The sequence below is a fragment of the Pygocentrus nattereri genome, chromosome 15, assembly GCF_015220715.1.
Source record: "Pygocentrus nattereri isolate fPygNat1 chromosome 15, fPygNat1.pri, whole genome shotgun sequence".
Lineage (NCBI taxonomy): Eukaryota > Metazoa > Chordata > Actinopteri > Characiformes > Serrasalmidae > Pygocentrus > Pygocentrus nattereri.
Genome location: NC_051225.1, coordinates 3,600,747 through 3,625,962, shown reverse-complemented (window position 1 = coordinate 3,625,962; position 25,216 = coordinate 3,600,747). Strand labels below are relative to the sequence as shown.

At 43.5% G+C, this 25,216-nt stretch overlaps 2 protein-coding genes across 2 annotated transcripts; one reads left to right on the top strand and one right to left on the bottom strand.

Annotated features, from left to right (window-relative positions):
• Positions 1 to 4,524: 4,524 nt before the first annotated feature.
• On the top strand, positions 4,525 to 13,739 carry mydgf (myeloid-derived growth factor). The gene is made up of 6 exons (XM_017702589.2): positions 4,525 to 4,737; positions 6,610 to 6,660; positions 7,666 to 7,727; positions 9,917 to 9,998; positions 12,179 to 12,251; positions 12,484 to 13,739. Exons 1-6 carry the CDS (start codon positions 4,564 to 4,566, stop codon positions 12,561 to 12,563), a joined length of 522 nt encoding a protein of 173 aa, XP_017558078.1. The 5' UTR covers positions 4,525 to 4,563; the 3' UTR covers positions 12,564 to 13,739.
• On the bottom strand, positions 11,944 to 18,268 carry LOC108430238. The gene is made up of 4 exons (XM_017702588.2): positions 17,217 to 18,268; positions 15,928 to 16,494; positions 13,540 to 13,611; positions 11,944 to 12,588 (listed from the first exon to the last, which is right to left on the bottom strand). Exons 1-2 carry the CDS (start codon positions 18,057 to 18,059, stop codon positions 16,018 to 16,020), a joined length of 1,320 nt encoding a protein of 439 aa, XP_017558077.1. The 5' UTR covers positions 18,060 to 18,268; the 3' UTR covers positions 11,944 to 12,588; positions 13,540 to 13,611; positions 15,928 to 16,017.
• Positions 18,269 to 25,216: the final 6,948 nt, after the last annotated feature.

The following is a 25,216-nucleotide window of genomic DNA, read 5'->3' as shown; positions in this document are numbered from 1 at the left end:
ACACTTGGCACAATGCAGTCAGACGAGTACCGTTCTCCTGGCAACCGCCAGAACCAGACTCATCCAACAGATTTCCAGACGGAGAAGCGTGATTGGTCACTCCAGAGAACACGTCTCCACTGCTCTAGAGTCCAGTGGCGGCGCTTTACACCACTGCATTAAACACTTTGCATTGCGCTTGGTGATGTCCCAATCGCTTCCACTTTGTTATAATCCCACTGACAGTCGACTGTGGAATATTTAGTAGTGAGGAAATTTCATGACTGGACTTGCTGCACAGGTGGCGTCCGATCACGGTACCACGCTGGAATTCACTGAGCTCCTGAGAGCGACCCATTCTTTCACTAATGTCTGTAGAAGCAGTCTGCAGGCCGAGGGGCTCAGCTTTATACACCTGTGGCCATGGAAGTGATTGGAACTCCTGAATTCAATGATTTTGATGGGTGAGTGAAAACTTTTGGAAATATAGTGTATGTTTCAAAGTGAATAAGTTGAGTGTAAGAAGACTTGTCTGAATTAAGTCAGATTTTTGGTATTATGATATGGAAATGAATTCATTCGGTTTAAAATTGTATGTAAAAGTACAAACCATGTAAATCAAAAGATGTTCATCAAAAGGAATTCAGGCATCACTGAAAGAGCATTTTGTGCAAGCAAATGGTGCTTTTATTCCCTCTTGATTCAAACAGTATCATAATAAACAGCTAAAAATCCCCTGAGGATGGGAAAAGAGCTGGTGTTCCTCAGAGTGTTGAGTGATATTAATCAGATTCAAATAGTTGGGAGCAGCATTAAACATCAAAATATTACCCTAGTCCTTGATGCTGGGAGCCATTTCCTTGATGGACACAATCCATCATGAAAACGATGCCAATTTTACCAGTTTATGTGCAAATGTTGAGCTAAAAGCAAAGACGTCTGGGTGTTTATATGTAAACATAACATTCAAGGCCATCATTTGAAGGTGGCCAACACATTCACAGACAAGTTAATGGCGTTTTAATGGTTTAGGAAATAAGAAATGATGCTAAATCGTTTAGTATGTAGACTGAAGGAGGGGGGTGAACAGGACAGCGGCCAAGAAATCAGAAAACAGTCTAACAGTCTAACAGTCTAACTGTCTAGTCTGCTGACCTTCTGTTTTAATGTGATTCGCTGTTGATTGACTGGTAGACAGTCGGGTGCCTGCTGCTTCTGCTGTTCCAGACAGAGTTCAGCGCTGGATGAGTTTGCTTAAATGGAGTGAGACTCCACAGAGGCCTCCCACAGGTCACCCTCGCCTGCTCCATTAAAAATGGCATAAAGGAGCGAAATTCCACAGCCAACATAGTGCCGGGTTCATCCTGCAGGTCATATACAGTGAACGTGTCTTATAGGAGGCTTTGGCCTTCATGCACTCGAACACAGGGCCAGTTTCCAGGACACGGATTAAATGAAGTGTTCAGCCTCAACAGCTCAACAAATTATCAAATTCAGTGTTGTTTCCCTTCATTCCAGCTTCCGTTCTTCTCAGGAGACTCACGTTCAGCTCCTCAGAGAACCTGCAGACACGCCTCCAAAGTTCAGTCTTAGAAGCTGGTTGATGATTTTCTGAAGTGATCAAACTGATTCAGTGGTGCTGAGGTCTGGACTCTGGGGTGGTCAGTCCATCGTTCGGCTTCTTTGTTTGGTGTGTCCGTCTCCTTTTCTCAGTGAGGTTCTTCTTGATCAGCTACACGTCCTTTCAGACCCACAGCGCTGAGTGGTCTTCTCACAGTGGAAGGATGGACAGAAACACCTGTGGATGTTTTCAGATCTGGAGCAGCTTGATCTTCTCCTCTCTCTCAGAGACCAAAGCTTTCAGTGCTGTTTATCTGATGGGGGCAGCTTTGGTGTCTAGCAGGTCTTCCAGGTGGTTGTTAGGAGACTTATTTTCTGTTTAGCTTTTAAACAATTTTTGAGCTCCAGTTTTGGAAAAAACTGTCGAAACTTACATTTACAAAAAGGTTCTTTCAAGAACTTTCAACTAACTGAATGGGTGTCTCTTTGGCACTGAGTGTGTAGAAGAGCTGGAAGAGAAATTCCAGTCTCATACAAGGCAGCTACTTCTAGGACATGTAATCACCTTTGGCCAGAGATAAAGGGGAACCAATATAAAAAATTCTTAATCAATTAATCCATGAGATGTAAACAAAGTTGTTCACAGTGGTTGATAGGAACCAGACGTCCACCTCTAAAAGCTCCCTCACAGAGTTACTACATAAAAGGGTTATAAATTCACTGCCTGCAGTGTCTGAGACACTGTTTTATGATAGTTTTGAGAAGATTTTGGCTTAAAATATTTTAAACAGGGTGGAGAAGTGTGCGCAAAGTGTTGTGAGGGAAAATAGTCCCTAAAAATTATTTTACAAATAAAGAAAAATAATATTTTCCCATCATCAACATTTCACATATAAACTCAGAAGACTCGGGTAGGTTCACTGATGGTGTTGATGGTAAACAAAATGCCTATATTTGTGTTGTAGTCATGGCGACCCCTGGTTCCCATCAGCACCACTGTAAAGAAAAAGAATCAGTAAGTTTCTCTAGAACATCATTTCACATTGAACCACTCTCAATGACTTTGTTTATATTGCAGTGACTGAATTATGCAGGCATATTGAAAAATGGATGGAATCCCCCTTCAAAAAGGGGAACATTATTTTGCCAGGTGTAAATGAAAGGAGTTATGCTGCCAAGTAAATACACAGTACGTTTTGCAGCTGTTTTATTTCTAAGATGTAAAAACAGGACAGTGCGTCAGAAGTGCGGAATCAAAGACAAATGCTGATTATCGTTTGCTTTATTAAATATTCCACAAGGTTTTCTTATACCTTCATCAATAGACTGAGCAGTTTAATCAACCCAACTGTGCAGAGCCACGTTTCTGGGCTTGATTTATAGACTTGTGCATCTTTCTACAGATAAGGGCGACGCCTGGGTAATAAAAGCTGGATTTGAACAGAAAACTGTTTTGCTGGGGTTACTTTTGGCGAAGGAAGTTCCACTGGGTGTGGTGGGCGTTCGGAAACGCAGAGTAGCGTGAAATGACTCTGCTAGGCTGGGTTCAAGTTCAAGTAGTTTACAGTGTTTTTGTTGTCGTTGTTTGCATATTTAATTGACTGATTATTTTTTTTAATTCCATTTATTTGACACTTCCAACAACATCCTAAAGAGTAGGCTTAGTCCATATATAGCTCCGAAAGAGTTTAGGCTGTGCACTGGACACCTTTATCTGATTTATTGTGTTTTCATACCTACTTATAAGTAATTTCACCAAATAAATGTTCCAGTAGTTCCTTTAATGGTGGAACAACTCTACTGGCTAATATTTGCCATAGGAAAACTGTACTGGCTTGGTTGTTGTGACAGACAACCTGAATTAAAACTTTATTCAGAAACCCAGCATCCTGCCAACATCTCACAACACTTTGAAATTCCTTTTTAAGCAGTACCTGACTGTGTTTAAGAGATAAATATATGCCCTATTTAGTGTTTGAAATCTTGCATAGGTAGGCTGTGTGCTTTATCTGAAATATCCAGCAGCGTCCACTCCAGCCCAGTAGATGGCACAAGCCCCAACTGGAACGCTGAGCGCTCAACTCATGTTAAAGAAAGTATTCAAGGGTGCGCTCCAAATGGTACAACCACAGCCTACCTAGGGCACTTAGAAGAGAGAACACCCATAGCAGATGTTTCGTAGTGCCACTTTATGGGCCCTTTATCTAATAGGACTGAAGGGACCACTTGAGTTATAGCTGGCTATCGGACCATATACAACACATTGTCTATCAATCTTAAGAACCTTTTAGCCCTGCAAAGAACCGGTTCTAAATAGAACCATTCCCTTTACTACAGGACCCTAGCAATTTTTACTTCCTCGGCAAAAGGGGCCTAATAAAAATAATGTGTGGGCACGACTTAGTAAGCCGTGGGAATGAAATGATTAAGCCGTGGCCAGGAGTTAGTAAAGCATGGGAACGAGATACTAACACGTGGCCACGGCTTAGTAAGCATTGATCTCGTTCCCACGCCTTACTAAGTCATGGCCACGACTTAAGTCGTGGATTAGGATCTCGTTCCCACACGTTAATAAGGCGTGGCTGCATGTTATATTTTATTTATACAGGATGTCACCAGCGGGGCTCCGTATAATTTCAACCGTCTTCTACATCGGGCAGTCATGGGCTGGAGGTTAGGGAGCTGGCCCTGTGACCAGAAAGTTCGATCCCCAGAGCCGACAGTAAGTGACTGAGGTGCCCTTGGGCAAGACACCTAATCCCCTACTGCTCCCTGGGTGCTGTGGATAGGGCTGCCCACCGCTCACAGTGTGCTCACTGTCCCCTTGTGTGTGTGTGTGTGTGTGTGTGTGTGTGGTGCTTCACTTTGTTGAGGGACTAATAAGTATCACTTAACTTATGACTGAAGGGCTTAGGGAGTAGGGAGTAGGGAGTAGTGCGTTGAAATAGGACGTACCGCCGCTCACTTCTCATTCAAAAAAAGAGACACCAGGTTAGCTTAGCGTCCTGGTTTCATATTATCGCCATGGCTTTCGGTCACAGCATGAATCCGGGTGGCAGCTCAGCCTTTTCAGTTTATCAGAAGCTGCTCGTTTTAGTGTCCTTGCTGGCGTTTGTCGGCGCCTCTAGTGACTCGGCTAAAACAGTGGAGTTTAACGTGAAGCCGGGAGGCGTGGTGCACACTTTCTCTGAGAAATTAGTAAGTTCGCTGTCAGCGCTTGCGTTCAAGGAAACGAGCGCCTTCCGCAGATTCCAGCTTCATTTTTTTATCGAGTGTCTTATTATGCTTGCGATTCAAAATGAGCAGAATGGGGACTTTTATTATAGAATTGTTGTGATATCGTTGTTTATGATTATAGCCGTTGAGTTAGCCTAGCTAACTAGCCAGGTTGCTCGAGTTTCAGCTGGACGGTCCAGTCCAGGAGCCACACATGAACTCCGACAACCTGCACTCTATATGTCTTCAGTTGTTCTCTAGTAAAGGGAATGGCTCTGTCGAGAACCTTGAGTTCTATGTAGAACCGTGGTTCTTCAGATTGGCGGAGAACGGGCTGTGTATGTTTCTATAGAGCACCAAAGTGTCGACGTAGTTACCATAAACAATAACAGAACCCTTACTGGTTCTTTATAGAGCCATTTTCAGAAGTATGCAACACATTCATCAGTCTGAAGAACCATTTAAGCCTGAAATGGTTCTTTTAGTGTTCATGGTTCTACATAAAGAACCATTGAGGTGTAAATAGCCAAGTGTACTAGGTATACTTTGTACTATAGTTGTTTTTTTAAATATGGTATTATTATTATTAATAAATAATTAATAATAATAATAATAATAATAAACTTGGTGTAATGAATTTGGGGTCTTTTAAACATCGCCAGTGCTGGACGTCCACAAGTCAGCTCCTGATTGGTTTAGGGGCGGAGCCTCAGTAACTCGCTCAGTTTACCGAACCGATTCCTCCGAATGCTTCGTTTTAACGATTCAAACATTCAAATGATCCGTTCACTGTGTCATAGGACGAGTCAGCTTCATTCTCATTCATATACAGTGAGTTTGGTCCAGTAAGTGAGTCAAATGACCACAGAGGTCAGAAATGTCATCTTTACTCATCGACTACATGTACAATAGTGTTCAACTCGGCGTCTGTTGTCTTTTATGCTCAGCAATAAAGTCAGATGGGGAATGTGCGCTCATAAAAAGATGATCCCTAAAGGGTTCTTCAGTAAAAGCAATAGTTCTGTTTAGAACCTTGAGTTCTGTGTCGATCCATTTCATGCTTAAATGGTTCTTTGCATGGTGAAATTGTTCTTCAGACTGATGGACATTGTGCTGTATATGGTATATAACCCTTTTTTTAATGACCCATTTTTGATGCTATATAGAACCGTTTTCAAAAAGGTTCTGTTTAGAACCATACACAACACATTCTCCATCAATCTGAGGAGCCATTTCACCATGCGAAGAATCATTTAAGCTTGAAATGGTTCTAAATAGAACTCAGTGTGGTATTTTTGGTTATAGTTTTGCGTGAATAATTTGTTTTTCAAATTATATATAAAAAAAACACAAAACTAAAATTATATTAAAACTTTTGAGCAGTAACAGAGTAAATATTGCTACAACAAATCTTGATTGAGTTGGGACTTGGTTTAGATTTGACCAAAAGAATCGATTCGAAAGAACCGATTCGTTCACATACTGTGCCACTTGGCAACTGTTGGTTGATGGTTGTTCATTAATAATGGGGCAGTGACGCCACCTAGCGGTGCAGCTTCGACAGGGAGGAACCAAATGAATGGACAAAGGGCTTTTCACACTGCAGGCCTTGAGGGAACGACAGAACATAAACACATTTGAATTCAGTTTCATAATGTAACAGAACTAAATACGCCATGTGTCTCTATTAGTGCAACAATATAGGCTGTACTGACTTTACAGCCAAGCTTATTACTTTTATGAATGATAATGACGTTATTAATAACTTCTGAAAAAAGTTGAATATAAATAAAAGCATAATAAGTATGCATTGTTCATAACAGACATTAAACACAGGTGACATTTATTTTCCAGAAAGACTATGAATGCATCTTCACCTATGCTTCGCAAGGAGGTACCAACGAGGTGAGACTGATGTGTCATTATCATGATGTAAATGTTTGGCCTGTGAACTGCTCTGATTAAGATGACACAGTAACATCTGTATATCTCAGTACTTGGTAGAAGTTTAAGGTCCCATAACCTGGAAATCTCAAATTTCCCTACTTTTTTTGGGGGAAAAAATCTTGATGTGTATATAAACAAGGTTAAAGTTTAAAAACGTACCATTCACTCCCCAGTCCATACATCAGAACTGAGCCGTAAATGCCGTGTGCATTCAACACCTTTAAAACGAGCCATTGGCCAGTTTCTCTGCAAAGAAATCAAAATCAGTTACAACAATCGGTGATCTGCACGTTAATGTTCGCACTTAAAGGAGAATTCCATCAACATTTCTGCCAAATGAAGTCATTAAGATGACATCAAAGTCATTCAGAGTGGTCTCTTGTGAGATGTGCCGTTTACCCCAGTCAGAATTGATAGGAACCAGACGTCTCAAGCCTTTAAATGCCTCTAAAAGCTCCATCGCAGAAAGTGAAGACATGAGATAAACGTGCCTGGCGCGGTCGTTTTACGAGAAGGTCTGCGTCTGTATTTTTTAAAAACCGTGGTGGAGGGATGCATGCCAGGTGTTGTGAGGCAAAATGGTCCTCAGAGCGCTTTTTCTTTTAGATTTTCCACTATTTTAGTGTTTTTTTTCTAGCAAAATGTCTATATTTGCTGTCCACATGGCAACCCCTGGCTCCTATCACCATCGCTGTAGAGAAGTCCAAGGTGGTACGTTTCTCTACAATGAGCCACTTCACATCAAACCGCTGTGAATTACTTTGTCCACATGTCCTGCAGAAATTTCAAAAAATCGGTGGGATTCTCCTTTAACTGCTTCTCATACACTGTGATTCAGGAATATTACTCATCAGTTATAAAACCGTCTGGCTGTTGTCTCTCTCTGGGTTTGGGGGGATTCTCTAATGTGAAGCTGGATTCTGATGGTGTCTGAGTATTTGTCTGTGTGTGTTTTTCCCGCAGCAGTGGCAGATGAGTGTGGGTCTGAGTGATGATGACAAGCTCTTCTCCTGCTCCGTATGGAGGTAGGCGTAATAAATCCCTGTGTGGCACTTCAGCAGTCACTGCAGCCAAGTTACCTCAGACTGCTTAATATTCAGTGCCCAAGGTCACAGCAGAGTGGAACCCTCAGGACCTTCAAAGAAGGCCTGACGAGTTCTGTGATATAAAATAAATGATAGCCTTCATGCATGTTGTATTTAAGCTGTACTGGAGTGATACCCTTATTTCATTAAGTTTTGGTTGGAAAGAAAAGGTTAAATTCTTGAAACGGCAAATGGAAAATTATCTTTTTTTTTCTTTTCTTTTTTTTTTGTGGTGTCTTGGTAGATACAGCCAAGGTTCGGGCTTAAGCAGCTGAACTGAAGGCCTTACACATTAGATTAACGCTATCACTGTTGTCGGAAAAAAAAAAATGTAAAGGGCAACAGGCATTTTCAAAACGACAAAAATGGAGATACGAGGTTTTCTTCCGACATACACTATATTGCCAGAAGTGTTCACTCACCCATCCAAATCATTGAATTCAGGTGTTCCAGTCACTTCCATGGCCACAGGTGTATAAAGCCGAGCCCCTAGGCCTGCAGACTGCTTCTACAGACATTAGTGAAAGAATGGGTCGCTCTCAGGAGCTCAGTGAGTTCCAGCGTGGTACCGTGATCGGACGCCACCTGTGCAACAAGTCCAGTCGTGAAATTTCCTCACTACTAAATATTCCACAGTCAACTGTCAGTGGGATTATAACAAAGTGGAAGCGATTGGGAACAACAGCAACTCAGCCACAAAGTGGTCGGCCACGTAAAATGACAGAGCGGTCAGCGGATGCAGAGGGGCATAGAGCGCAGAGGTCACCGACTTTCTGCAGAGTCAATCACTACAGACCTCCAAACTTCATGTGGCCTTCAGATCAGCTCAAGAACAGCGTAGAGAGCTTCATGGAATGGGTTTCCATGGCCGAGCAGCTGCATCCAAGCCTTACATCACCAAGCGCAGTGCAAAGCGTGGAATGCAGTGGAGTAAAACGCCGCCACTGGACTCTAGAGCAGTGGAGACGTGTTCTCTGGAGTGACCAATCACGCTTCTCCGTCTGGCAACCTGTTGGACAAGTCTGGGTTTGGCAGTTGCCAGGAGACGGTACTTGTCTGACTGCATTGTGCCAAGTGTAAATTTTGTTGGAGGTGGGATCATGGTGTGGGGTTGTTTTTCAGGATTTGGGCTCGGCCCCTTAGTTCCAGTGAAAGGAGCTCTTAAAGCTTCAGCACCAAGAGATTTTGGACAATTTCATGCTCCCAACTTTGTGGGACCAGTTTGGGGACGGCCCCTTCCTGTTCCAACATGACTGCACACCAGTGCACAAAGCAGGTCCATAAAGACCTGGATGAGCCAGTTTGGTGTGGTAGAACTTGACTGGCCTGCACAGAGTCCTGACCTCAACCCCATAGAACCCCTTTGGGATGAATCAGAGTGGAGACTGTGAGCCAGGCCTTCTCGTCCAACATCAGTGTCTGACCTCACAAATGCACTTCTGGAAGAACGGTCAAAAATTCCCATAAGTTAAGTGATACTTCTTTAATCCCACAGACGGGGAATTTCCACGTCTGCATTTAACCCATCCGTGAAGTGAAACACTAGAGAATACACACACTCTAGGGGGCAGTGAGCACACTTGCCCGGAGCGGTGGGCAGCCCTATCCACGGCGCCCAAGGAGCAATTGGGGGTTAGGTGTCTTGCTCAAGGACACCTCAGTCATGGAGTGTCGGCACTGGGGATCGAACCGGCAACCTTCTGGTCACAGGGCCAGTGTCCTCACCTCCAGCTCACGACAAACACAATAAACACCCTCCTAACCCTTGTTATAGCTGCAAAGGGTGGGCCGACATCTTATTAAACCCTATGGATTAAGAATGGGACGTCACTGAAGTTCATATGCGTGTGAAGCCAGACGAGCGAATACTTTTGGCAATATAGTGCATGTATACACACGTGTGTGTGTGTGTGTGTGGCTCTGTGTGTTCATTCACTGTTACAAGCGTTCACTACTCCTTTAAACCATGCAGCGGTTTGTGCTAGGCTGTTTGGAAACGATGTAATGGAGTAAAATGCATTATAATGTCTTGATTCTGTCTTTGTTTTCATTTGTTGCCATGCATCTTGAGATGAAGGGAATCATATTGATTTTTTTTTTCTTTCTCTCTCACTCCCTTTTAATGAAAGGCCCCAAGGGAAATCCTACTTGTTTTTCACGCAGTTCAAAGCAGAGATTAAAGGAGCTAAGATTGAGTACGCCAGTGCATATGTGAGTATCACTCATCCTGTGTACTTCAGTCAAGAAGCAGTGCATTTCTCACCAGCCTTTCCAAGCCTATACTATCCAATAGGACGGTAAACATCATTCATATAAATGTTGTCGTGATAAATGATGACACAATACGCTGCCGATGACATCAGACTGAACAAAACCGAACCTTACCTTACACAGAGAGCATAATTAGGCCTGTTTAATTGAAATCAAGGCAGTTTTTAAAATATTTTGATAGTATTTTTTTTAAGAGGTGGCACTACTGGTTTATTTTTGTCTTTTCATGCATCAGAAAAACTGAAAATCGTGAACCCGTCGTCAGCTAGTTTGATTTTTTTGCCATGTCGTCGACTCTTACAAGAACCACATGTCTGGTTGCTTCATAAATGTATTAGACAGTTAGGAATACATGTTAGTGTGTTGTCGTTTGACCAATGCTTGGATTGGAACAATCATTAAACCAAAATTTAATCGTGTATTAATTGTACTCCACAGTGTTGGGTTACTGTGCTAAAATATATGCATTTTATTCATTTTACTGCATTTGTAACCCTACAAAAATAAAAAGGTTATATTTATCTGTAGTGCTAATTCAGACGGCTCTAATCCGAGTTTCTGCTTTTTTATGAATGTGCGTGTATCAGCGTTGATTGATTAGTACTGTGCTCATGTAATTGGCACCAAGCCAAAATTGTATTGTATTTATATTACATTGGAATAAATACAACTAAACACACTCACTGTAAACAAACAGTAACAAAAGTTTATTTGCCAAACCAGTTATTGGATGATAACTATAAATAAAACTGCACTACTACAAACCTTTGGAAAGTATCATTAGTAGATAGGGTGAATAAAAACAGGCTAAATTATGGTGAATGGGCGCTGCTGAGTCGCCCTGTAAAGCCTGAAATCATCATTTATAAGTCGAAGGTGTCGGGTCAGGAGTTTTTCACACTGTGTTGTGCGTCTTTGCGTATTAATGTCACACGCAGGCTCACAAATAAGGTCCGGCTTGGGGTTTAGGTCTCAAATCATCTCAAGATTGACATTATACTGTTGAAAATATGATGACAATAGTGGACAAATCACGCACATGAGATGCGGCCTTCACCAAGTTTTGATTCTGTGACTTCTCTTTCAGTCATCAGATTCATCTGCACATTGTGTGCAATTACACATTTCCACCAGAGAGGTCTCCAAATCCCCCAATCTTACATAGTGCAGCTTTACACAAACACAACAGCATACATGAAATCATAAATTATAGCATTGATATTGTTTATTCTAATATGTGTTTTTTGAGCAAATTAACACATACTGCCCTGATAAATAGCTTTTTTTCCGGTAAGTAGCAGTTTTTTCAGGTGCTTATAACTTTTGCATAGCCCTGTATGTGTGTGTTAAGTAACAGATATTGGCATCAGCCCACGATTCCCATACGGATGCATCTCTATTGACAACTGACTCAATACCGAGCAACAAAATTTTTGCTGTACCATTTTGCCGTGTACATCATAATTGCCGAAAGACATCATAAGTGGTGAAATCATCATATCGCCGCTGTCGGACGAAAACCTCGTATCTCCATTTTTTTTGTCGATTTTTAGTTTTTCACATAATTAGAAAATTCCTGTTACCCTTTACATTGTGTGTAAATTCCATGACGAATGGACCAAAAGCTTCGGCTCAAAATGAGCTGGAAAGACGTCTGGTTCCATTGACTTACATTAAAAGGAAAGTAGGTTTTTTCCTTCTGTTGTGAAGTTACCATTTTGGAGATACGAGGTTTTCTTCCGACAACAGCGATGTGTTAAACCTGTCTGGTACATTTGATGATGGAAACTTAATTTGAAACATGAACCTTTGTTAGATCAAAAGCTGAACCGCATGCTGGGTCTTCTTGGGAGGTATTGCAGAGCATGTCCTCATCAAAATCATTGCAGGCAACTTACAGTGGTATTTTTTTTTTTTTGTGGCAGACCCCTGTGTAATGGGGGGGTGGGGGGACGACTTCAGATAGAATGTATCTGAAATAATAAGAGCTCCACAGACGCTATTCATTTTCTCGGGTGTTTGTGGTATTTCTCCCTCTTTGCTTCACTGCTTTCTTGTTGTCTGGCATCAATCATTTCTCTCTCTCTCTCTCTCTCTCTCTCTCCACCTCTCTCTCTCAGTCCCAGGCGGCTGTTGGAGGTCAAAAGGATGTTGCTCTGAAGAATGAGGAGTACACAGTAGGTGACTCTACAGGTGAGGCACCTTCACTGCAGAAAAAACGTACCGACACAGTTCCCTTTATTTCCCACCTTCTTATCACGTAAAGCTCACAGTACGATTGTGCTGAAGGGGAACAGCAGTCCTTTTTTGTTTTTTCTCCTTTTTTCCGAGAAGCAGTCGTACAGTCTTCTGTCTCGTCACCTGCTGTTTCTGAGTCACATTCATGTGCTTCCTCACATTTTGTCGATTCTCCTTCCTCTTCCAGTGACCCATAACGATGGTAAATTCCACGCCGAACTCTCAAAGCTGACCATCATTGGACGGACGCGCCATGACGAGCTCTGATCCGTCTGGCTCGGAGATGCCCACCCTAACACACAGTGGGGGGGGGGGGGGGGGTAAAGAGGATGGATGAGTCTCCAGAAAGTTCTTAAAGCTCCATCACCAAACTGTCTTCTATGACATCTGAGCAATGGAAACGAAAGAGATGAACGGACAACGAATCAGAGACTTCTTATCAGAGACTTGTATCCATAGAAATTGCTTTACGTCTCCTGGAATAAACATGATTGACAGGGTTAAAGGAGCCCAGAAAAGAGACCTGGATAGCCGTCTAAGAATACTTTCGTTTGGGGTACTTTCTGTACATTAAAGGGCTCATATCATAAATTTTTTTTCTTTTGTATTTTGGTAACTTGTGTCTTTTTGTGTGCCAAAAATGCCCATAATTCATTTTTACATGACCATTTCCCACCTATTCTTTACAGGACAGCCTGTTTTTTTTGTTACTGCGCCTTTAAAACAGATTTCAGGTAGATGAGCTTTGTTCTGATTGGCTGTCCTGTATTGGGCCTCATTCAAAAAGCACTCATTGTGAATGGGCGGGCGGAACTGTGAACTGTTGCAGGCCGAATAGGTGGATGTATGTAAACGAGCTGGTTTTTATGACATCACGGATGCAGTTCGTTCAGATCTTAATGCTTTTGAAGTTTATTTTCCATGTGCAGACCATATGAACTGGGTAGTGAATAGTACATTTTGAAACTATTTACATATTACTTCAAACTTCAGAAGGAAATATGGTTTTCTATGATATGGGCCCTTTAAGAAGGTACACTTTTTCCACAAAGCTGTCTTAAAAGCAGGTGATGGGTGTAAGGATCTTTTGTTTCAGCTTCTTTTCCCAACCTAAACCAACATTTTAGCCCTCTAGCACTGGTTTCCAGTTTAAGGTTTCGGTCTAGCATTGCCATTACATGCCCAAGAGCTCAGTGGTGTAGGACATTGAGGATTATGTTTCAGTATCATGTATAATACATACCGTCGGGCTTTGTATAGATGTCCTCTGTTCCTGGTCAGTTCCTCCTCAGCGTGTCTGGTCATCCTAGACTGCCTGGGGATTTAAAACATAACAATGTTTCCCACCAGGACTTTACCTAAACAGCTATTTTTACATCCTGAGTCTCTAATGAACTGTGTATTGAGATTTTAATAAATAAATTCAGCTTTTTATCAGCGAGAGCCATTTTCATCCTCTTTGTAATTGACACAGTGGTCTGGGAAAGGTAAAGGAATGGTCTGGGTGAAAATGCTAATGCTGTTGATGAGCAGTGAACGCCGGCAGCAGCCAATTAACATCCAGAAGGAGAACCGTGCAAACTATTAGCATTCTGTCGTCGTAGGCCACGTTAGCACTTCAGAATGCTGTAGCGCTGACTGTGTGAGTTTTTCACTCACTTCAGCAAAAAAGTCTGTACAAATAACTGTTCCTTACAAAACAACATTTTCTTTACTGTGGCTACGAGCCAAAGCCGTGCCATCTGGGTTTCCCTCCAGATGTTAAAGGGGAATTCCGCCAGTTTTTCTAAGCTTCTAAATAATAAGATGTAAACGGTCGTTCAGAGCAGTTTGACGTGAAATTGTAGAAACCTACTGACTCAGATCTCCGCACAGTGGTGGTGATAGGAACCAGGGTGATGGGAACTACAACACAAATACAACCATTTTATGTACCATCCAGAACCACCAGTGAACCTATACGAGTTGAAGGTGGTAAAATAGCCATGAATCTATTTTGCCTTTACAATGCCCCCGGATGTATCCCTCCACCATGAACGTCGGACATCAGGCAGCATATTAAGATTAAGAGACCCTTGTTAGTCCCACGACAGGGAAACGTCACCTCCGCATTTAACCCATCCGTGAAGTGAAACACCACATACACACTAGTGAGCACACACACACTAGGGGGCAGTGAGCACACTTGCCCGGAGCGGTGGGCAGCCCAATCCGCAGCGCCCGGGGAGCAGTTGGGGGTTAGGTGTCTTGCTCAAGGACACCTCAGTCATGTGCTGTCGGCTCTGGGGATCGAAGCGGTGACCTTCCGGTCACGAGGCTGGTTCCCTAACCTCCAGCCCACGACTGCCCCATATAGCTTACCATTTCAGACGTCTGGTTCGTATCACCACCACTGTGAACAATTCTGAGTTGGCAATTTTCTCTAGAATTTCACACCAAACCACAAATCGAAACCATTTAATTACGTAGAATTTTTGAAAAATCGAGTTCTCCTTAACCAGTTCATCTCAAGCCGTATTTAAACCTAAAACAAGCTGCTCGATATACTTCAGTAGGTCTGCTTTATAATGACCGAGTGATTCAGAGTGAAGACTATCAGGAACTTTAGAGTGGACAGCCAGTCACTGAAACCACTGTCGTCTGATTTCATGCCCCCTTTTCTTGAAATGCACTGCAGTGAATGCAATGAGCCCTTCTCGCCACTAGAGGGACACACTCGGTATACAATAAGCATCTAGCAGTTGCCAAAAATGCTGGGAATTTGTTTGAACAGGCGAAAGGTAATCAATGAAAATAAATTACAGTGAGTGACGACAGTGGTGACAGCAGAAGAAACAAAACCCTCTAAAGGGCAAATTGTAACGATTTTTCAAAGGTTCTACATAATTAAAAGGTCGAGATGTAAACAAAGCCATTTACAGTGGTTTGATGTGAAATGCTTTATCATAGAGAAACTTACTGAGTCAGAATTGTTCACAGTGGTGGTGATTGGCACCAGATGTCTGAAGCATTGAATGCCTCCAAAACCTACCCAAGACAGTGTTTTACAATGGTTGTAACATAAGACTTTGGCCTTAACCTATTTTTCTGAACATAGAAGAGTACATGCAGTGTTTGTGAGGCAAAATAGTCCCCTAATAGCAACTTTACTTTTTCAGATTTGCCTTTAAAAACATTAATTTGACAGTACAAACTCAGAAGACACATAGTTTCACTGGCCTTATTGCATAACAAGTACATTGGCTATATTTGCATTGTAGACATTTTGACCCCTGGTTCCCATCACCACCACTGTCTTAACCAATTGTTTCTCAACCAATCACCTCCCTGAACGACTTTGCTTGCATCTGGACAGCTGAATGTTGCTTCAACGTAATATAAAATCCCCTTTTATGGAGATTGCAACAGTAATGACTGTGTCCTGCTCCAGATGTGCTTTCTCTAAGGTTGTGAGTAATCGCTATCTAGCCTCATGCCTCCACTTCTAACTTTGGCGTTTTCTCCCTCCTGCAGTAAGTGGTTTGCAACACACCATGGTCCGTATTTAACATACATGCTGCACTCAAGAATGAGTTGTGTTTGAATAGTGAGGAGCTGAATCAGTCTACAGTGCTCCTTAGACCATACTTACTTAACAGCGCCTGTCACCTTGGATACCGGCTTCTTCCAAAGCTGGTGAGTAATCTTCTGCTAGCTGGCTGCCCTGAAGCAGCGGCCCCCCTTACACGGTGGTGGAAAGCAGTTTTCGCCTGCCCGAGTAAGGGGGAGTTTTCAGGTCTGCATCTTTCCCTTTAGCTGCCCTCCCAGCTCTGCTGCTGAACGGATAAGGAGGGGGCTTCTTCTGGCTCCTAGGCCCTTTAGCGGCCTCCGATTTGGCTCCTGTACATTCTTGCTCTCCCAGAATTGATGTTGGCGCTAAACTGTTTGCAGCAGTTGGGTATGCAGGTGGGGGCAAACGAGTGTTTTTACGCTCATGCTGGTCTTTTTCAGATGCCTGGCACCTTTTGTAGGCCCTTGGCACTGTTGACGGATTACGAGACGGACTGTCGGGGCGTCCAGAGTTGTCCCTGATGGAGCGGATCTTCTTCGACGGCTCTTCTGATGCAGGTGCACTCCTGCTGGAGCCTCCACAAGTGTCTTCTGTATCCTCCTCTCCCAGGTCAATGTTGGAGGTCAGCACGTCAATCTGTTGGACCACCTGGGTTTGAGAGAAAGACGAAACATTGCAGCATCACTCAACCGTAACGCCACCTACCCGCTCGTGTTTGTATTAGCCCGCAGCCCTGAACCCGTTCCCAGTTTCACAACAAAACAATCAGGGTGCCACATGGACGCAGACAACATCAAGGACGCCGATGGGATGCTTTTGTGCAAATGAGATTAGGACGCAGCAGCGTGGAACTAAAAATAGGCAGCTGTCCTGCCTTCCAGCTGCCCCACTCTATCCACTCCAGCCAGCTGAGGGGACACTAAAAAGGTGCAGCCTAGCATCCCTAAAAAAGCGTGCCATTCGTTTGGGGAAATGGAGCAGATCATGCTCCTCTGTTTGCATTTGTTACCAGGTTTTATGTCAGCCACAGTAGCTGTTCCATTAGTGGGTTATTTTGGCAAAAAGATGTTCTTTTACTTTACGTGGCCGAAATAAAGATGTGCACAGCTGTGGCTGCAAATCTACAGACACCTCTGATCTAGTAACTAATGAGAAACGTGTTAGTACTTCATACGCTGTTCTTGCCCAATCATGTTCCTGGGGACCCTCAGTTTTAACTGTTCCCTACCTGGTCCAGCTCATAAAGGGCTCAAATAATCACTTGATGATCTGAACCAGGTGATCTGGGGCAGGGAATAGTCAAAACTGTACTGTGCTACGGATCCCCAGAAGCAATAAGAAGATTCTAGGCCTGAAATGAAACCTTTTACCTCCTTCATCTCTAGATGGATGCCCTTCAAGCCTTGCAGAACTTCCTCCAGGTTTACAACCACTCTGCGAATCTGGTCCTGCAGAACCCTCTGTGTTTTCTTTGAAGTGAAAATGTATGTTTCTCCACTCAGGCCCTCTCCCATGGCATCGGACCGGTTCTTTGAGTCATACCCTTCCGCCAAATCACACCTGCCTTTAAGGCGCTCAAGAGTGGCGTCTTGCGGAACTTCTGTAGAGAAGATAACTTGCGTGGATCTGGGCCCATCATCGTCTTCCGCTACATGTCCCATCGGCTTCTTTTTAATGCTGCCCGCACAGGTGGGTTCTAGGTTGCTGTGACAGTTTGATTTCAGTCTGCAGCGTTTGTCAAAGGTGTGCTGGTTTGCCTCAGTCTGCCCAGAAGGCTGCGACTCACTAACAGAGCCAGATTGTTGGTCCACCACACAAACAGGCGCTCCACAGTTTCTTTGACCTATGAACTGTGTCGGCAACTCCAGAGCACATTTCCTCGAAGGGAGGGGTGTCTGGGTCTGGCGTAGGTTGGCCACAAAGCTGCATTCTTTCAAGCAGTCCCTCACAGAGGCGCTGTTGTGTTGTGCCTTCTGACACTTGCCCCACCTCATAGTGCTGGACCCAGTCTGATAGCTTTGGCCAGCCGTAACTAGCTGTGCGTGGCACTCCAGAGTGGCAAGGGATAAGCTGGAATGGTGGCTGTATCCATTGCAGAGGGTCTGCTTAGATCTGTGGGAGCTCATTCCATTGCTGTCCTGTTCAAAACTAATCGGCAGGTCCTTTTCCAGTCTTTGCAGGGTGGTCCATCTTGGTCCACTTCTGTAGACCATTGTCGAGCCAGAACGGGGGGGGGCAAAATGCTCCCCAGAGCCTGATGGAAGCAGACAAGTGGGTTCAGACCGATGCTCCCAAACAGATCCTGTCCTTGCGTCCAACCTTGGCCACTCCTTCTGGACGTCTTTCTCGTAAATGCCCGAACCCTAAAACTTTTTTCCCTGGAGTTTTGCGCTGCGCAGGCCCCCCTCCGCCACCCCTCTCCCTCTCTGTTTCCTGTCACTCCTTGTTTCTGATGTTATCCCTATGTTTTTCTCTCCTGCTGGATCCTTGCCGGCCTCCCTCCCTCCCTCCCTCCCTCCTCCTGCAGAAGCACATGTGCTTTTCCTCCTCGCCCATTGCCCCCGCGCTTGGCCGAGGGCCCCCGTTTTCCTCTCCTTCCTTCACTCTTCCTGCCTTTCCAGTTTTCAGTGGCTGTTGCACGTTTCCTGTCTCTTCATCGCTTGCCTCTCGCCCCTCCTCCCTCTCTCTCTCTCTCTCTCTCTCTCTCTCTCTCGCTCCCCCTCTTACACTGCACTGTCTCCCTTTTCTGGTGCTTTCTTCCTCCCACTCCTTCTCACGGCTGTTCCTCTCACCCTCTCTCCCTTTCTCTCTCACTTACTCACTAGCGGGGACTAGTCGACTTCAATCAGGGCTTTTTTTTTTAAATCCAGCGTTGGCGCTCTGTCTCTGTGTGTGCCTGCAGCTCTCATCTCTGATCTGATTACTCCGGTCCCTAGCTTAGTACGCCACAATTAAAGCTAGGATTTGAGAGGGGGAACGCCGGGGGGAGGGCGGTGGGGGGGGGGGGTAGTACACACTCCTCTTCCTCTATGGGATAGCACATGCATAGATGCTCCAAAAAAAGTCTGAAAATGCATGGCAACTCAATATTGTATCACTCCATATTCCATGTTTATTGTTTCCCTATCTTAAATTTTTCTTGTGTTGTAGCAGCACAGTTATGTCATCGAAATTATATCCATGGAGTCCAATAGCCGTACCAAAAAAAGAGGAGGGATCTTATGCAACAATAGGCTTTTGTGGTTTCTTTTTTTTTTTTTTTTTTTAAAGCTCTCTCCTGGTTGTTTTCAGTTTCAGTTCAGAAACGATTTCTCATTTCCCTTAATCCCTACCCAACACTTTTCCACAGCCTCTTGACATTTCAATCACCGTCTACTGCTGATTACTCTTGAGAAAAACAAAAGGAGAAAAAGTCAAGTACATCTCTTGAATACTTTTATCCCATTAAAGACACACGGAAATGCGATTTTCCATATAAATATGCATTTAGAAGCGGTTTAACCAGCGGTAGACAAGTGTAATATTTTGCACTGGCCACTCAGGCCACCAAGCCAACGAATCTTGTGGGTCAAACTAAGAATTTGTGACCACAATAATAGAAACATAGAAACTTACTCTCTTGTCATCTGACTTGCTTATCCCCCTGGCTCGCGGGAGTTGCTTGAGCCCCAGGAAACACCCTGGACAGGTTGCCAGATCATCACAGGGCAGACACACAGACGTATACCTTCACACACAGGGGCAATTTAGCATGTGCAAGTCTTTGGACTGTGGAGGGAGCTGGAGCTCCTGGAGGAAACCCACACAGACACAAGTAGAACATGCAACATGCAAACTCCACATAGAAAGTCCCCTGGTTACCAGGCCAGGGAATCAAAGCCAGGCCTTGCTTGCTGTGAGGCAACAGCGCTACCCACCTACCATGCCAGTCAACAGTCAAGTGTTAAAAAATGTTATTAAAAACTTTACATTAATAAGAACATAACCATTGTGGTAACCGTGCTGGTCCCCCTGCTGATCCACTCAGATGTCCAGATGTGATGTTGCATGAAAATATGCTAAAATACTATTAAACTTCAATACTATTATCTACCAAAACCAGATACTCAGACTGTAGCCCAAAACTGCCAAAGCAACTGAACATTTAACAAAGTTTGCTGGTTTGCGGTATTATGGAAAGGTTAATGTCAGTTCCTTGTGTACGTGACTATGATGATCTCGCAATTCAGAGGATCTGGTGCCAATTTGAGGTAAAAGGTCTGTATGGCATCAGGCAAAACATCAGGCTTGGAACATTTTGTTTGGCAGAGGCTCTTATCCAGAGCAACATACAATTAGATTTTTTTTAAAAACACAGGTAGTGTTAGGAGTCTTGCCCAAGGACTCTTATTGGTATAGTGTAGGGTGCTTACCCAGGTGGGGATTAAATCCCAATCTATAGCATAGAAGGCAGAGGTGTTACCCACTACACTGTACCAACAACAGCATGTGAAAATGGCATGGAATGACAGGAATATGGGCAAGACACTGACTACAAAATGACACAACTTCAGAGGTACAATTGTAATTGCTGCCCCCAGACATTCTCGTTATGAGCTCATGTTTGACCCCATGAGACTACCTGCCTCCCAGGTCTAGCATCATTAGTAAGTTGCGCAACATGATTATAGGCGATATTTATCTCAATTTAAAGTTTATCCGGAATAAGGTGATTATATTGAAAAGGCACTTTTAACAGGAATGTTTAAGGGACAACCATGAGAATTTTTTGGCTAAATGTGGATGGGAAAGTAAATCTATTAGGGTGGGAACAAAATGACAATCAATCCAATACGAAGAACAGAGCTCAAAGGAGGGGGCGTTGGTGAGTTAGTCAACATTGATCCCATTTACACCTGGTCATTTTTTGCAGCTTGAGTATCAGGATTATATCTGGATGAGGCCAAACCACATAAAAATGCAAGTGTAAATGCAGCCAAAACACTTTTAAAACAAATCTGCTCAAACCGCTTCAGGAGGTGGACTGAGACATATTTGAGCCATGTTATAGCAGTGTAAACACAACCGTCTCTTCAGGACAGAATAGACCATTAAACCCCTCCCAGTACAACCAAAACTCACGCAGGACGTCACTGGGCATGTAATCCACGTCTGTGTGGAAGATAATCATGGAGGACATGCATGGTTGGCGACCAAACAAAATAAAATGCGTAATAGTAATATAGACAGATGGTGCTGTGCCAAATGTAGATGAAATACAGGAACCATGGAACATCCAAACAAAATCTAAACAGCTCTCAGAATACGGCTTCCAAAAAACGAGGGGATTTGCAAATTCAGCAATCGGATTTCAGTCCGGCTAACTGGAGACGCATTTGACTAATGCATATGGCTAAAATCTTTTCAGGATACAATCCAGATACTAGTCACATGACCCGGTGTAAATGGGGTCATTGCCTCACAGAGAACAAGGCTCTCGTTGGCCCATCTATGCAACATAAGTTAGCATGTCAAGTGGTAGAAATAAAAGGTTTTGTTAGGTAATGACAATCGTGTGCTACCTCGCTTGTGCTATTGTTTAACCTGGACATTAAAAGACCACAAACTAGGGGAATATTGGGGCAGGTTTTACAGGGGACACTTGTTTGAGGCGGATTTCCACCCCAAAAGTTTAACAAGTTGTCCCTAGACATGTACTAACCTGCCTCCCAGCTCTAGTTGTGCAGCACCATGATTATTATCATTCAAATTTCGTCCAAAATATCACGAGCCTGAAGGTGAATCAAACGGAACCGTGGGCTGACTAGATTGTCACACTCTTAGAAGTTAAAGATGCGCTTCCTGCAAGCCTAGAACTTTCTGTTCTACCATCAACGGGTAAAAACAAAAGCTAACACCAAACAAGCGGTTCTCCATAAGTGCTTCTGATAAACTCTTTGGACAGCCCCCAAAACCACATGCTTTCCCCAGACGTACTAAAGCCTCCAGGCGATATGGTCAGAGGGCCTGCTGTACAACTTGAGTCATGCTGCTGTTTTCTGTGAACGCTCAGCCTTCAACCCATCACCCACTTGCTCTGAGTTTGAGCCAGAAATAGCAGGGGGAAAAAAAAACTCACACTGCAGTTCATCTCAAATTCGTTTTAGACAAGTGCGCCGTTACCTGGTCATGGCTGCAAAGGCGACAGCACTGTGACTCTACTATGACTGTGACTCCATCTACTACTCCTGCAGTGGAGTTGAAGCCCACAGACTGGCGTGACAAGTCAGTGGAACAGACAACAGCAGAACAGCAGAACAGCAGAACATGAGTTGATGAACTAGATTGCATAAGCCTGTGTTGGCTTGAACAGCTCGTTGTACCTGATCCTCTTTATTTCAGCTTACAGGAAAGCAGTGTGGTAACTCTACACGGCCCGCCTGTCATTAAGGAACCAGTCTAATGGCAGAGTGGAATGCATTTTGCATGCCATGAACTGGCCGGCCTCCACGAGGTCATCCTCATCTGCACCCTCCCCAGGAGCTAAATCTTTATTTATTAGCCCAGATGCTACTCTTTTGTACGGAGCCCCGCTGGTGACATCCTGTATAAATAAAAATAATGCGTGACCACGAGTTATTAACACGTGGGAACAAGATCCTAATGCATGGCCACGCATTATTTTTATTTATACAGGATGTCACCAGCGGGGTTCTGTACTTTTGCAAAAGGGAACAAAGCAAACATTAAAACACCTTGCGAGCTGTTTATCATCCCTGCATGTTACCGAGAGCCGACATCACCTTCGGTCTGACCTTGTCTTTCGTTCTCAACTTTCAGAATTACATCAAGAATATTCACATGTTTATGAGAGCGCATCCCCTCAAATTGCATCGCTTTTTGGCTCTTTTTTTCCCTCCCCCCGTCGCTTTTAACTCAAGACAAACATGCCAGTCTTTTCTATTCTCAGAGGACGCTCTTGAGGAGAACGGAAAACAAAAAGAATTTGCCTGTCTTAAGAAGCTGAGTCTCAGGTAACTGTCACATCTCAAGCAGCGGCAGCCAGAGGGGATAGGCATCAGCATACAGGATGGAGGGGATGTCAGAAAGGCAAACCGAAAGGCGTGTGAGGGGAATAACAAACGACATGGAGAGTGCTCGCAGGCATTCTGATCCAGCCCTGCTTCCACAGAGGGTGGCAAGAGGGTGGTTTATTTATTTATCAAAACGGGACCACCTCATGACGATGACTTCTTCACGCTGAAATGTCATAATGCTTTCCCTGGCGTACCTTCCCGCTGAACCTGAATGAACGCCACACAGCAGTCAGCCTCAGTGCTGTTTAACCTTGTTGTTTTACACGGGCTTAAGGGTGAACCGGTTTCAATCAAAATATCGAAAAATCTGAAAAGTATCGCAGCTTAAAACTGTATCGTCGATATGGAGAAACAATAAAAACTGTATCGCCGATATGCAGAAACAATAAAAACTGTATCGCCGATATGCTGAAACAATAAAAACTGTATCGCCGATATGCAGAAACAATAAAAACTATCGCCGATATGCAGAAACAATAAAAACCATCGGCGATATGGAGAAACAATAAAAACTGTATCGCCAATGTACAGAAACAATAAAAACTGTATCGCCGATGTACAGAAACAATAAAAACTGTATCGCCGATATGGAGAAACAATAAAAACTGTATCGCCGATATGCAGAAACAATAAAAACTGTATCGCCGATATGCTGAAACAATAAAAACTGTATCGCCGATATGCAGAAACAATAAAAACTATCGCCGATATGCAGAAACAATAAAAACCATCGGCGATATGGAGAAACAATAAAAACTGTATCGCCGATGTACAGAAACAATAAAAACTGTATCGCCGATATGGAGAAACAATAAAAACTGTATCGCCGATATGCAGAAACAATAAAAACTGTATCGCCGATATGCAGAAACAATAAAAACTATCGCCGATATGGAGAAACAATAAAAACTGTATCGCCGATATGCAGAAACAATAAAAACTATCGCCGATATGGAGAAACAATAAAAACTGTATCGCCGATATGCGGAAACAATAAAAACTGTATCGTCGATATGCGGAAACAATACAAACTGTATCGTCGATATGCAGAAACAATAAAAACTGTATCGCCGATATGCGGAAACAATACAAACTGTATCGTCGATATGCGGAAACAATAAAAACTGTATCGCCGATATGCGGAAACAATACAAACTGTATCGTCGATATGCGGAAACAATAAAAACTGTATCTGCAATACGCAGAGGAGAACCAAAACAATACAAACTGTATCGCCGATGTGAGGTGACAGCGCTACCCACCGCGCCACCGTGCCGCCCAATGTATAGTATTCCTGGGATATACAGCAAAGTAAAGACTGTGCCAACCAACCCCACTCACCCACAACTTAACCATAAAGAAATGCTGTATGTGGTTTATGTACCAGGCAGTTCAGGCTCTTGTGTTGTTTATAGACCTGCTGCACTGTGTTGTATGTAATGTGTTGGAGCCAAATCAAACTCTATAGCAGTCCTGTGCAAGTCAGAGACCTTCATTTAAGTAGAAATTATTCATGCTATTTTTGAGGAGATCAGATATAAGATAACCCACTTCAATAACAAAGGTGAAAGTCAAAAGAAAATAAGGGGAAAAAACAGTAATTACAAAACTGTTTAAAAGCTGAAAATGTGCCTCCTAGCAACCACCTGGAAGACCTGGTCGACACCAAAGCTGCCCCCATCAGATAAACAGCACTGAAAGCTTTGATCTCTGAGAGAGAGGAGAAGATCAAGCTGCTTCAGATCTGAAAACATCCACAGGTGTTTCTGTCGATCCTTCCACTGTGAGAAGACCAGCGCTGTGGGTCTGAAAGGACGTGTAGCTGATCAAGAAGAACCTCGCTGAGAAAAGGAGACGGACACATCGAACAAAGAAGCTGAACGATGGACTGACCGCCCCAGAGTCCAGACCTCAACACCACTGAATGGGTTTGATTAGTTCTGAAAATCGACCAGCTTCTCAGATTGAGCTTTGGAGGCGTGTCTGCAGATTCTTTGAGGAGCTGAAAGTGAGGCGCCTGAAAAGAGTGGAAGCTGGAATGAAGGTACAGAGAGACTCACTGAAACTACATTTAGTGGCTGAGGCTCCTGTGTAATTTTCTGCTAAATATATATTCTGCTTTTTTTCCTGCTGCTGAAAAATGAACAACTTGTACTTAATGGCCATTTTGAGTGGACATTAAGGCCCAGTCTCATTTCTTCTTTTTACCCCTAGCCCTAGTTTTCGAGTGTCATCCTAACCGCTCGGAACTGGGTTACAGGGTTGAGATCTTCCTCTATGAAATGAGACCCTCA

Coding starts and splice junctions, on each gene's coding strand:
- mydgf (XM_017702589.2), top strand. CDS start 4,564: ATGGCTTTCGGTCACAGCATGAATCCGGGTGGCAGCTCAGCCTTTTCA. Junction 6,661..7,665: donor CGCAAGGAGGTACCAACGAG/GTGAGACTGATG, acceptor TTTTTCCCGCAG/CAGTGGCAGATGAGTGTGGG. Junction 12,252..12,483: donor CACAGTAGGTGACTCTACAG/GTGAGGCACCTT, acceptor TTCCTCTTCCAG/TGACCCATAACGATGGTAAA.
- LOC108430238 (XM_017702588.2), bottom strand. CDS start 18,059: ATGGTCTACAGAAGTGGACCAAGATGGACCACCCTGCAAAGACTGGAA. Junction 16,495..17,216: donor TCCATCTAGAGATGAAGGAG/GTAAAAGGTTTC, acceptor TCTCAAACCCAG/GTGGTCCAACAGATTGACGT.